The 12,107-nt window shown below is 33.5% G+C and overlaps 2 protein-coding genes across 3 annotated transcripts; one reads left to right on the forward strand and one right to left on the reverse strand.

Moving 5' to 3' along the window:
- The first annotated feature begins 42 nt into the window (after window positions 1-42).
- Window positions 43-6,201, forward strand: LOC130733249 (uncharacterized). Its single transcript, XM_057585379.1, has 10 exons — window positions 43-197; window positions 273-380; window positions 690-751; window positions 840-923; window positions 1,045-1,076; window positions 1,217-1,298; window positions 2,314-2,542; window positions 4,358-4,585; window positions 4,752-5,044; window positions 5,615-6,201. The coding sequence occupies exons 1-10, from the start codon at window positions 186-188 to the stop codon at window positions 5,955-5,957; spliced, it is 1,473 nt and encodes a 490-aa protein (XP_057441362.1). The 5' UTR covers window positions 43-185; the 3' UTR covers window positions 5,958-6,201.
- Window positions 6,202-6,335: 134 nt separating this feature from the next.
- Window positions 6,336-10,634, reverse strand: LOC130733250 (transcription factor JUNGBRUNNEN 1-like). Of its 2 annotated transcripts, none has more exons than XM_057585381.1 (3): window positions 10,422-10,634; window positions 9,330-9,640; window positions 6,336-6,752 (listed from the first exon to the last, which is right to left on the reverse strand). In XM_057585381.1, the coding sequence occupies exons 1-3, from the start codon at window positions 10,612-10,614 to the stop codon at window positions 6,375-6,377; spliced, it is 882 nt and encodes a 293-aa protein (XP_057441364.1). In that variant the 5' UTR covers window positions 10,615-10,634; the 3' UTR covers window positions 6,336-6,374. The 2 variants fall into 2 exon arrangements, with proteins under 2 accessions (XP_057441364.1, XP_057441363.1); XM_057585380.1 differs by having other exon boundaries at window positions 9,330-9,643; window positions 10,422-10,633.
- Window positions 10,635-12,107: the final 1,473 nt, after the last annotated feature.

Raw genomic sequence — 12,107 nt, forward strand, 5'->3', positions numbered from 1 at the left:
AACTGCAAGTCAGCATTACCAAATTTACCTACCATTCTTTCCCATTAAACAATTTCATTTCACTTTATAAAAAATGATGTTTTTTTTTTATCAAATGTTCCATGAAAAATAAAAAAACACAAATCTAGAGAAACATCACCAAAAACCCTTGGGTTTGGAGATTCCGACAACGTTGATCTGCGCCCATGGCTTCTCCGGTAACTCCTCTCTCTCTCTCTCTCTCTCTCTCTGAAACGGTGTTAATAATACTGAGCTGAATTTCAATGTTACAGCAAGCTGCTGAAAACACAGAGAATAGTTTGGAGAAGATCAAGCGTCAGCTAGCTTCCGCTTCTGGTAGAAACTTGTTGCAGGGACCACTTCTCAAAAGATCTGAAACTGTATGTAACTTGCACTTTTTTTATGTTTTCTCTATCTGGGTATCTCTTGTTTCTCAGTTTGATGATTGATATGGTGTTATGTTGTTGTTTCATTGCTACCCTTTACTTGTTCCTTCTTCTTTTTTCAATTTTTATTACATGTTGGAAGTTCTGGATTATCCCACAATTTCAATGTGATATGGGTTTTGTGATCATTTGAACATTCAATCTTATTTTTGTTACGGGAGTGCCATAATTGATGCTTTTAGAAAATGCCCTGATGCTTCTTCTTTGGCTTGCTCATGTAAAAAATTGTTTTTCTGTTTACAGCTGAGAAAATGGAACGAGCGTTGGGTGATCTTGGATCCAACAACTGGGAGAATGGAATACAAGTAGGTGTTTGTATTTTTTTCTGTATTGTGAAGGGAAAAGTGTAGCTCTTTGGCTACTAATCTTCTATGTTGTTTTTCCGCGCTTTAGGTTAAGGAGAAATGAGCCAGCTGTTAAGGGGACAATTGTATTTGATGCAAATAGCACTATCACTGTTTCTCCTGTGAATTTCCAGTAAGACTGATGTTTTCTAATATGAGCTTGTTTTTCCAGTAAGACTTATGTAATTTGCTGGCTGAATTTTATTTTTTGATACTCATTTGATGCGGTATTCCTTTATTTGTTTTCATTACAGTGGGCTACCAAAGTATGATGGCTGCTGCATTTGTATCCTTTTTTGTCATTTCTATCACTTTTAGGTTTTAGCACTTACGAATCATTAATTGCTGACAAATTAGATGGACATAATTTGATATTGGGGCACCATGCAGCATTTGTGCCTGTTACTTCTTAACTGTCTCTATTAGATATTGGGACACCACAGAAAAAGGATTACTTCCTTTGCGCGGAGACTCCTGGTGCAGCTCGAGCATGGGTGTCAACTTTGCAGTGAGTTTTTGTAATCCCGCACTTTCTTCTCCCTTTACCTCTATCTCTTTGGGCCAAGTTCCATGGAACATTACCTTTTCTTATTGTATACTTCATATTGTTGTGCAATATATTCATGTACCACACTAATACGGGTATTATAGCGGTATCGGGAACGAATACAGATAGGAGTACGAGATTAAAAAATAAAAACTAAGGGGCGAGTCAGTTATGTTATATATATTTAAAGAGATTATATTTTCAACACGCTCGCAAAAAAAACTTCACAAAAAAGTTAAAATATAAGCATATCAGAGAAATTGAGATCTGTGCATGATGCAAAGGGTAGGGTATCAAGGTTTTTATGTGTGATACAAGTAGAAGCTTCATTTTTGTATACATTAAAGGAATAAACCGGATAAAAAAAATAGTTTTGGTGAACGTGTACCCAAAAGGTATCCAAGCAGTACCCAAATTATTTTATTTGAAAATTTATTTCAGTACATATCCGGTACGTATTTATAAGTACCCAACGAGTACCGGTCCCGGATACATACCCGGTACGTGTGTGATACCCAAAATGAAGAACCCAATGGTAAGATTCTTTTATATTTGGAAAGCATTAATTTAGAAGATGTTTACAGAGGTGTAGCTACATGCTTGAACCTTAATTTTTGTATTTTTTTACCATCAATTTACTAATATCGTGCAAAAGTTTGTTTTCAAAAATCCGGCGGTTATTTCCTGTTTAACATTACTAGAGATTCAATATGCAGTATCTTCCCTTGATAATTTATTAACTGCTATGAACAATTTGATTTATATTAGGAATAGGCCTTTGCTTGGTAAGAGAGACCTGCAGAGTATTGCTCCTCTTACTATTATTTATTATTTATTCTATTATCTGGTGTTTTAGCCATCCACTATAATGGATCAATTTCTATTATTACTTGACTGTTTCTTTCTATTGCATGATTTATTGCCTGATAGTTTGTAATTATTTCCTTGTCTGATTGATTTTCTCATCTGACATCAGTGCAACTCAGTTGGTTCTAAAAGCCCATATAGAAGCTGTAAATTCCTTAAGTGGGAATGGTTCTACAAAATTAGGAACTGTTGCAACTGTTGTTGCTGCAGCTAATTCAACAGCCTCGGAATGTTCTAAAGAAATTGAAGCAGCAATGCAGATTTCTTTGCGAAATGCTCTGGGAATGATGCCAAATAGGACTACGGATGGCCCTATGGATGATTTAACAATCATGAAGGTACAGTCTAGCTCTTGTTTATTCTCTCTTTCTGTATGCTCAATGTATTATTCAACTTCTCTGATGGCACAGCAGAGTTGTAGTTAGTTCTCTCTCTCTCTCTCTCTCTCTCTCTCTTCTTGTTATCTTGTTGATATACCTTGACTTTAATCTCATTGTGCTTATTATGTATTTTCTTCTAAAACCTGGCTCTAGTTACACCATTTGGTTTCTCCCTTGATTCCTTTTTGTTTGAACTTTGGAGGAGTCATTTTATGGCTTCTTGATCTGTTAGATTTTGTAAAGATTTGGCATCTTTGCACTTCCATAATTTGTTCCTCATGCTTTAGGTACAAAATATATTTGAGTTAGTACAATTACTCCCTGCACCTTGGAATCAACTCTTAGCTTCATCATTAACTGGGGTTTAGGAGAAGGGAGAAGGGTATTGGAGTATTAATGAATTTAATCTTAATGAAGAAAAGGGGCAGACATGTCTCATTCTACGTGTTAGCAGCTATGATCTTCCGTTAAGAACTGGTTAATAAAGAAAGAAATGGAAGAAGAAAATGAATGTTATTGAAGAACACTCTGATTCTCCAACTTGGGAAACAGAGGAGGAAAGAATACAAAGAAAGAATATCCCCTGGATTTCAACTTTCAAGAGTCCAATCCTCTCCACAACTACCAACTGATGTCCTAACCTCTACCCTTTTCCCTGTTTCTATTTTATATCATCTGGGTAGTTATTTCCTCTTCTAATAGTTATCTTAACTAATTACGACAAGCTAGGACAATATTATGTTACAAAATACAATTCAGTTACAACTAACAACTAACTCTCCTACTCACATTGAGGGTGTCGGGTTATTTTCCCCGACACCTCCCTTTCATTTCCTCTGATAGACCATTGTAATTGAGGGTCGAACCATATCATCTTCACATATTAAGTTCTAGTCATATATTAAGTTCGAAGATAGACTATTTACATCTAAATCAAATCTCTTTATAGTTGACCTATAGTTTTTTGGTCTACCTCAACCTCTACTGAGTGGACAATCGTCCATTTGATCAACCATTTTCACTGGTGTTTATTCAGGCCTTCTCGTCACATGCTCTGGCTCAAACCACCGAAAAACAGGGCTTTCCCAATTTTTTTGAATGGGAGTTAACTGAACTTTGTCTCTAATGATTATATTCCTATTCCCATCTTGTCTTTTGTTATTAGTCGTCCATGAAAAGAGTTTCCTTTCTTGTTGTTTGTTTACTACAAAACATTCAATCCCATGCCACGTTGCATATCTTATAGCTGGGAGTTTAGAGTGGGACTTTTCTATCATAGATTTAGCTTGAAGCATTCCTCCATTTTATCCACCCTGCTTGAATCCTGTAGTTGCATCTTCAATTTTGTATGACGGATGTAAGGTACTCAAACTGTGAGAAAAAGAAGTCTATTATAATTTTACATTTTCCAAACTTATTCAAACGCACCCTTAATTGGATGATTACTAGCTTGAAAATTTAATCTTAAGAATTTTGATTGTGTAGTGCTATGAATTTGATTTTCATATTTATTGTATAACACATCAAATGCTGAATTATGACAAGGCTTCTTTGTGTGTCATGTATTAAACAAAAGAAATATGGCTTTCCTTGTTATAGAAATATGACCTTGTTCAGATTTCTGATTTATGTTCACTTGCTTACAAGAACTAAAGGAAATGAAGGGGGAGGAATTTTTTTAATTTGACAAGGAATATTTGTATTGACTTCTTTGACTTTTGTGTTTCTTTATTGTTTTGGATTTGGTTTTAATGATGCTGCTGTACTCTACAGGAAACACTCAGGGTTAAAGATGAGGAGCTACAGAATTTGGCTCGAGACCTTCGTGCACGGGATTCTACCATAAAAGATATAGCAGATAAATTATCTGAGACTGCTGAAGCTGCTGAGGCAGCAGCATCTGCTGCGTACACTATTGATGAGCATCGGAGAATTGCTTGTGCAGAAGTTGAGCGTTTGAAAAAAGATGCTGAGAAGCAGCAGGAGGTGTCTGCACTGAAGGTATGCTATTATACTGTTTCATTTGAAAATAATTTTTGGCTGATGGAAATGTAAGTGATTCTTGGTAAACTGCTTGGGACAATTGAACCCGTAACTTTTGCTATATTTATTACTTGCAATGAAACTGCCTTGGAACGTTAAATTTGTCTTGAATCATTTTTTGTAGTTCAAAGAGTCTGAAGAAAAGATTATGAGCTTAAACAAAGAAAGAGAACAGTTAATTAAGCAGAGAGATGATGCTATTCTGGAGGCAAATATGTGGCGTTCTGAACTGGCAAAAGCTAGAGAGAATGGTGTGATCTTAGAAGCAACTGTTGTTCGGGCTGAAGAAAAGGTTAGGGTCGCGGAGGCAAATGCTGAAGCAAGGTTAAAGGAAGCTGAACAGAGAGAATCAGCTGCAATAAAGGAGAAGCAGGAGCTTGTTGCGTATGTGAACATGCTAAAAGCACAACTTCAAAGGTTAAGCATCTTATTTCGTTAGCCCTTGCATTAAATTTTGTTAATTAGATTCGGTGACTACTTTGCTTTTCTTTTGCCTCCTAACCCGAATATGAGGATGGAAATATTATATGTTTAAATAAGTTTAGTCCCCCATTTTAGGGTGAGAACTTTTTATATTGACAGAGGCTTCATGATGCCACACAATTAAACTTGAGAGGTTTCATGTGGCAGTGATTTTTTTTATTAAAAGAGTTAGCTATCAAATCTGACTTGGCAGCAAAATTGGCAGTGTAGAATTACTTTGAACACGTGACAATAATGATGTGGACCTTCGTTAGCTACATCACTAGTTAACCATGATATGTTAACAATGGGGGCTGAAACTAAAATCATTTGTAAAAGTTGGGACTAAAACCATAAAAATTAGATGGTAGCGATTAAAACCAAATCTGAATGTAAAGCGGAGGACTAAAAATTTATTTAAGCCAATATTATATAATGGGAAACAGGTAAGTGAAAGGAATTTTTTGATGGTTTATTTGTAATTTTTATGAGTTCGCTGAGGTCATATGTATCTCTTGTTAACAGGCAACACATTGATACAACTCAAGTTTTTGAGAAGAAAGAGTCATGCTCAGATACAAAGCATGTTGACCCTACAGAAGAGAATGTGGATAAAGCATGCCTAAGCGTTTCTAGAGCAATCCCAGCTCCTGCAGAGAATGTAGTCCACATGGCAACAGATCAGGTGAATATTCAGCCGGTTGGGGACAACGAATGGAGTGATATTCAGGCAACGGAGGCCAGAATAGCTGATGTAAGGGAAGTAGCAGCCGAAACTGATGGAAACAGCACAGACATTCCTGTGATTAGCCAGCCAGGTACCAATCATCAGCATGAACAAGGAGCAAACTCTTTCCATCAGCCATGATGTTAACAAAACGTATACAACATAGAGAAATTCTCAAGTTTAGGAAATGTAATTATGCCATTTTGTTGGATGAGCGTGTAAACTTTATTGATTTCATTCCATCAGTTTCCTTATCAAGCTGTGTCATGAACTGCCTTGAAATTGAGTGCATTTTTCTGGTGTAAATGTAATACAACGAGCTGACCGGTTAATTTGAACTGATATATATGATTTAATCAAAGAATATAGCTGAGCTTTCTTGAGACGTGTGGGATGGAGTATCATAAAATACAAATATTGAGGAGTTGAATAGTTTTTGTAGCTAGAGGGATGAGTATAAATAATGATCCTGCAACCTGTTCATACAATATTAATTAGTGTTATGGTAGTATATGAATATCACATTAAAATGTTTAAACCCTGTTAGATTATATACAGTCATAAACCGTTGGATGGATTAGTGGCAAACTGAACCACAGATCTGAGATCATCCCAGTTCTCATCATTTGCAAATGCATATTCATCCACATTCTGATTCCAAAAACTTGAGTGAGACAAAGTTGTGGGAGCCTGTGCTGCATTGTTTAATTGACTTGGACATAATAAGTGGTTCCTTTCATCAACTTGTCCAATAACTGGTTTCCTTTCAATTTGTTGATTAATGACTGATGAGTCTGTGAATGTCAAGTAGCTGCAAGTCGTAGAACTTGAAGAGTTAGTGGGGTAGTTTGGCTTGATGACTGAATTTTTCAAATTAGGTGTGTACTTCTTGTAAGATGGGATTCTTTTGAGTATTCTGCATAGAGTCCACACTTCCTGCAATGCACATAAATGACATAGAAACAAAAAGACACATAAATGTGGTTTCATAGATTCAAAGCCACAAACACTATCAGATTTTTATAGGGTTGAACATCCACACTTTGTGATAATACTCGAATTTAGGATATTACTTAAGGTGAATCAAACATGTGCTTCCTCAACCAATAACTCATGGGTGGTCCAAGGAAATTGAATAGATAAACAGACTCAACCAAACCAAGGTAATTAATTTGTACAGTAAGGTTCAGTTTCAACATAATTAACCAGTGATGATTTATAAAGTATAAACACATCAAAAAATTAATTTTGAAATAGTTACTGTGAACTTCTTTAGAAATTTAATAATACTTGATTAAATGACGGTGTAAATTGTAATTCATTATTTTCTCCTTTCTTTTCTCTTAAATCCCATTCATCCAATCCAAAAAAGCTTGACTGACCAATGACCTATGAAATGTCAGCAGACCCAAATCAGACTAGAAGTAATATTTAAACAAAACAATATATTTTTATGAAATTTATCACTTTTAATAAATTGTACTTATGTAATTACTACTAGTGATAGTTTAGGAATCTTACACCTTTTTTTTTTGAAATCATTAGGAATCTTACTTTACTACTATATTTTATTGAAAAGATATTTCTAGTACATATATATTTTTTTCAGCTAAAAAGCAAATTGTTTAAATTTAATTTTCTATAAAAGTACAATATCAAGCAACAAATTATCCCAAAAGTTTAAGCTATTAGATAAGAGTTACATGAATGGTTTTATATTACTTCTCTAACACATAAATGGTTTTAGCTATATAGCTATATATATATATATATAGCTAAATTTTCTGGATATTTTCATGTATGTACATGTATTATGTATCATAGAAGTTTCTAAGACACCAGAGTCTATCTTTTAGTGAAGCAAGTTTTGCTTTATTAAGGTCAGAGTCTTTTGAAAGACTTAATTAACCAAGCCAACCAAAATGAGCCAATTTGGTTATTTAGTAAATACATTGACTTATATGCCTTATTCTATTTTTTTTATATCATTGTCACCCTTTTTTTGAGGTCCAATAAACGTGCAACTGACTTTAGAATATTGCATAAAAGAGTATATATATATAGACGTATAGGGTCATCTTGAATAGATATGAACAAGTTTCTAACCAAGAATCTCAGCAATGTTGTAATCATTTGAATATGTTATCTCTAGATTTGTCTTTACTTAGTCTTCTAGATGGTTTTACTTTTATACTCATTAACAAATCTTATCGATTTTAAGACAACAAAAGAGAAGTTTAAGACAGACTAAGTGTGTGTTTGGTTCTAGTTTTAGAATCAATATTCATTCACTAGAATAACTTTTAGGTGGTTATATAGATAATAGATATTTAACAATTGACTTAAAGAGATAATTTCACACCCTCTTTTATTTTCTAAATTTCCTTAATACCCTCTAGTATAAAGAGATAATCAAAGTGTTAAATAGTATTTTCACACTTATTAACTGTGAAACATTTTAAACGCTTAAAACGAAAGGAAGAAGGTGAAGAGAGAATGAACATACCTCGATTCACACAATTGTGTTTCACACGCAAGGGTGTGAAACACAATTCAGTTTCACACTCAAGAGTGTGAATGGACCAATTGTTGAAATTTTTATTTTCAATTTTAAATATTTTATTTTTTAAAATTTTCATTTCAGACTCAAGAGCGTGAAACACAATTTAATTTCACTCTCAAGGGTGTGAAACTGATGTTTAGTTGCTTTGGTGTCTAGGAAACTAGATCTTGACCTTTTGTAAATCACTTGTAATTCATACTCAAGAGTGTGAAACACAATTTAATTTCACACTCAAGGGTGTGAAACTGTTCCGGTTCTGTGTCTAGGAAACTTGAGTTTGACCTTCTGTAAAACACTTGTAATTCACACTCAAGAGTGTGAAACACAATTTAATTTCACACTCAGGAGTGTGAATGGACCAACGATTGAGAATTTTATTTTCAATTTTTAATATTTTATTTTTTAAAATTTTCATTTCACACTAGTGTGAAATACAAAACGAAAGGAAGAAAGTGAAAAGATAATGTACATACCTCGGATCACACTTACAAAGTGTGAAATGTTTTCACACATATTAAGTGTGAAACGTAGCAGTAAAAAAAATCGTGAGATGAGTGTGAAAAGGGATATGTTTGGAATAAAGTTAAATTTTAAGGGTAGTTGAGTCATTTTAGTGCAAAAAGAGAGTGTGAGATTAATAGAGGGGGTGTTAAAACTAATGTTCTTGATTTTATTCCCATAGCCAAATCTACAAAGAAGTTACATAGAGCGGCTTCTGAAATGACGTAATTAATTGTGAGATTCTATAACTGCATTTCAAAATATTACCTTATAAAAATCACTTTTATAATAAACATATCAAATATGAATTAGTTCACTTTCAACTTACTTTTACTATAATCAATTTTCTTAAAATCAATTCTGATAACGTTGACTCAAACACGCATTGATAATAATGCAAGAACATTAACAAAAACAAGGATAAACATATACATAATTTGATCACTTACTGCTTCATGAACATCGTTGCTATCATTAGCTTGTAGATTTTTGCTTGTTATTTTCCCATTGGGTGGAAGACGAAACTCATGCATCATCCAATCAGTTTTGGTTCCTTTCCCTGCACTTCCTCTGTAGTACACCAAGGATTTCTTGAGGCCAATGCATTGATCATGGGGTTCTTTAACAGAGTATATAGGCTTGTCTATCCCAGTGGCTTTCCAGAATCCAGACCCTGTTACCCTGTTAGGCCTTATGCTGTTCCTGTATTTTCTTCCTCTCATGCAGAAGAAGTACCATTCTTTCTCCCCCACTGCACTCACTTCTTCATATTTACATTAACAGCAAACCAAAAAAAATGTTTGAGATAGAAATTGTATGTAAAAGGAAAATTACTTGTAGACATCCACAAATTGTACGCACCCAATAGAACTCAATACACCCAAAGTGAAAAGAAGAGAAGAAAAATGAGTAATTGATGTAATTCATGATTGAATATGATTAGAAGGGAGAGCTAAATGAAAAAATGGAATGTAGAAGCATCATTACTATGAATCATATATGTTAATTAAAAATGGAAAGAGTTGCATCTTGCTAGCCTAGAATTTGAACATGAGGTACATAATATCATGCATACCAAATTTGTGTCTTCCTTTTGAGTTTATATGGTATTGATCAATAACACATTAATGAAGCTGATTTTCTAAATCTTCACATGAAAACTTTACAAAATGTTAAAATAACAATTCAATCATCTAATTAATTTGTGCATGTTTGGATATATTATTTTGCAATTTATTATGAAGCCAAAATTAATTTTAGGAAGAAACTTTAGTGAGTAACTTCCAAATGTCATAATTGATTCTAACAAAAGAGATACTAGTACTTGTCATATATAATCAAGGTTTGGTAAGTTTATATTCCTCCTCTCCTTGATGTACGTGCTTGCTTTGAGATTATTATGCTAGCTCTTCTATGTTTCATTTATCATTTTATTCATCTACATCAATTTATCTTCATGAAAGTCATTACTTATCTCAGAAGTAGAAAGAGTATATGTATGTTGGAGTACTAACATAAGTTAAAAAGGAAGAAGATCTTACTTGGAAGATCCCATGGATCATATTTATAGATGTCAATCTGTTTGATGAGTTCAATACGAAGAGGCTTCTTCTCCACCTTTCGCCTCAGATAAAACCCCACAAGCTCTTCATCTGTTGGGTGAAATCTAAACCCAGGAAGTACAACTTCATCTTCTTTCTTATCATCAGAATCTTGTAACTTGGCCACATCCATTTTTTATGTAATACTTGGGTATCTCAAACTTGGCAAGCTTCTTATATAGGAAAATTTAAAATGGTACCAGTCAATTCTAAATTTATTATTGGGCCACCTGCTGAAGTTTAAACTTCTAGAATCAGCTACACCCGCAATTGTTCTAAAAAAAATGGGAAAATTGATTTGTATAATTGCATATCGTGCAAACATCCAATAAACACTCAGAGTTATAAAGAGAAGAGATAAGTAAGATATGTATGGTAGAAGAAAAAAATGGAGAGAAAAATTTAGATGCTTACAATATTTGTATATCTCAGTACATCAAATGAAAGTATCATTACTAAAAAAATGAATGCTAAAACATAGTAGTTATTCTAGGACATACATTTTTATAAAATATAACTTTGTGATCTTTCATGCTCCAGATATACGGTCATTCCGTGAGGAGTGTTAACATTAACTAAAGTGTATTTTTTTCTAAAGTAGCATTAACTAAAGTTATGGATGAATAAATTTTTATAAAGGATATCACATGACACAAATTCTAATGGTATAAGGTGTCCTCTTTTCATACATTTATATTAATTTATGACATTTTCTTGCTTCATTGTGTAAGTTGAATATTGGCTACCTGCTGGAGTCAAGTCAAACATTTACAAAATGACTTATGATAGAATTTCAAAGCCTGGCAAGTTTCTGACATAATGATATACAAGTCTATATATTGATGTGTTGTGACGAGGCTACCAAAGGACAACGACTAATTAATCATGGAAGGTGAAATGGCAATGAGAAAATCCAAATGTTAGCTTTCAGTGCAACATCAAAGGATATTTAGTCTACCAGAGCGGGCAAGACTTTGACTAATATATCCATATATGGAAAAGTCAAAGGAAGTATTCAAAGACTTATGTTTGGAGAGAACTTTTGATCAAAAGTTGATTTAATTAGCGTGTGTTTGGATATTGAGAGTAATGTAAACAGATTTTCATCTTAGTTTATAAGAAAAATTCAGTTCACTCTATGTTCCAAAGTAAATATACTAACATTCTTTTGATCGGTTGTCAAGCTTTAATCTAACAAAAATGTTCATGCCCAGCGTTATAAATGAAACCTACTATTTAATTGCAGATTAAAAAGTACTTATTAAAACTCATCTAATATTTTTTATAGCAGAAAAGCTAAAATAAATGCTCTCTATAATGAGTATCCAAAGAGGCTCACGATCCACCAATTACCGATTAGTTTGTGGAATTGTAGATATATATCTTGAGTACCCTTCAAATAAGACTTCTGTCTCCTCTCTTAAAGACTATCCAGCTGTCACAAATAAATGTTATCAAATTATTCAATCCACAACTTAAGGCTTTGTTTGAATTATTTGTTATTTGAAATTTTCTTCTTTTCTAAATGAAACTAAGCCAAGATTTACAAGCGAGAAATTTTTCGCTTTGATCCTCAATAATTCATACGTGACATCTTAAAGATTTTAATCTTGAGTGGTTCGTGGG

This window comes from Lotus japonicus, chromosome 1 (assembly GCF_012489685.1).
Source record: "Lotus japonicus ecotype B-129 chromosome 1, LjGifu_v1.2".
Taxonomy (NCBI): Eukaryota; Viridiplantae; Streptophyta; class Magnoliopsida; order Fabales; family Fabaceae; genus Lotus; species Lotus japonicus.

What these genes read in the sequence shown, in the direction of transcription:
- LOC130733249 (XM_057585379.1), top strand. An exon ending in ACTGGGAGAATGGAATACAA is followed by an intron (nt 752 to 839) that starts GTAGGTGTTTGT and finishes TCCGCGCTTTAG; the next exon opens with GTTAAGGAGAAATGAGCCAG. An exon ending in CTAAAAGCACAACTTCAAAG is followed by an intron (nt 5,045 to 5,614) that starts GTTAAGCATCTT and finishes TCTTGTTAACAG; the next exon opens with GCAACACATTGATACAACTC.
- LOC130733250 (XM_057585380.1), bottom strand. Translation starts at nt 10,614, where the DNA reads ATGGATGTGGCCAAGTTACAAGATTCTGATGATAAGAAAGAAGATGAA. An exon ending in TGATCCATGGGATCTTCCAA is followed by an intron (nt 9,644 to 10,421) that starts GTAAGATCTTCT and finishes GTAAATATGAAG; the next exon opens with AAGTGAGTGCAGTGGGGGAG. An exon ending in GCAACGATGTTCATGAAGCA is followed by an intron (nt 6,753 to 9,329) that starts GTAAGTGATCAA and finishes TGTGCATTGCAG; the next exon opens with GAAGTGTGGACTCTATGCAG.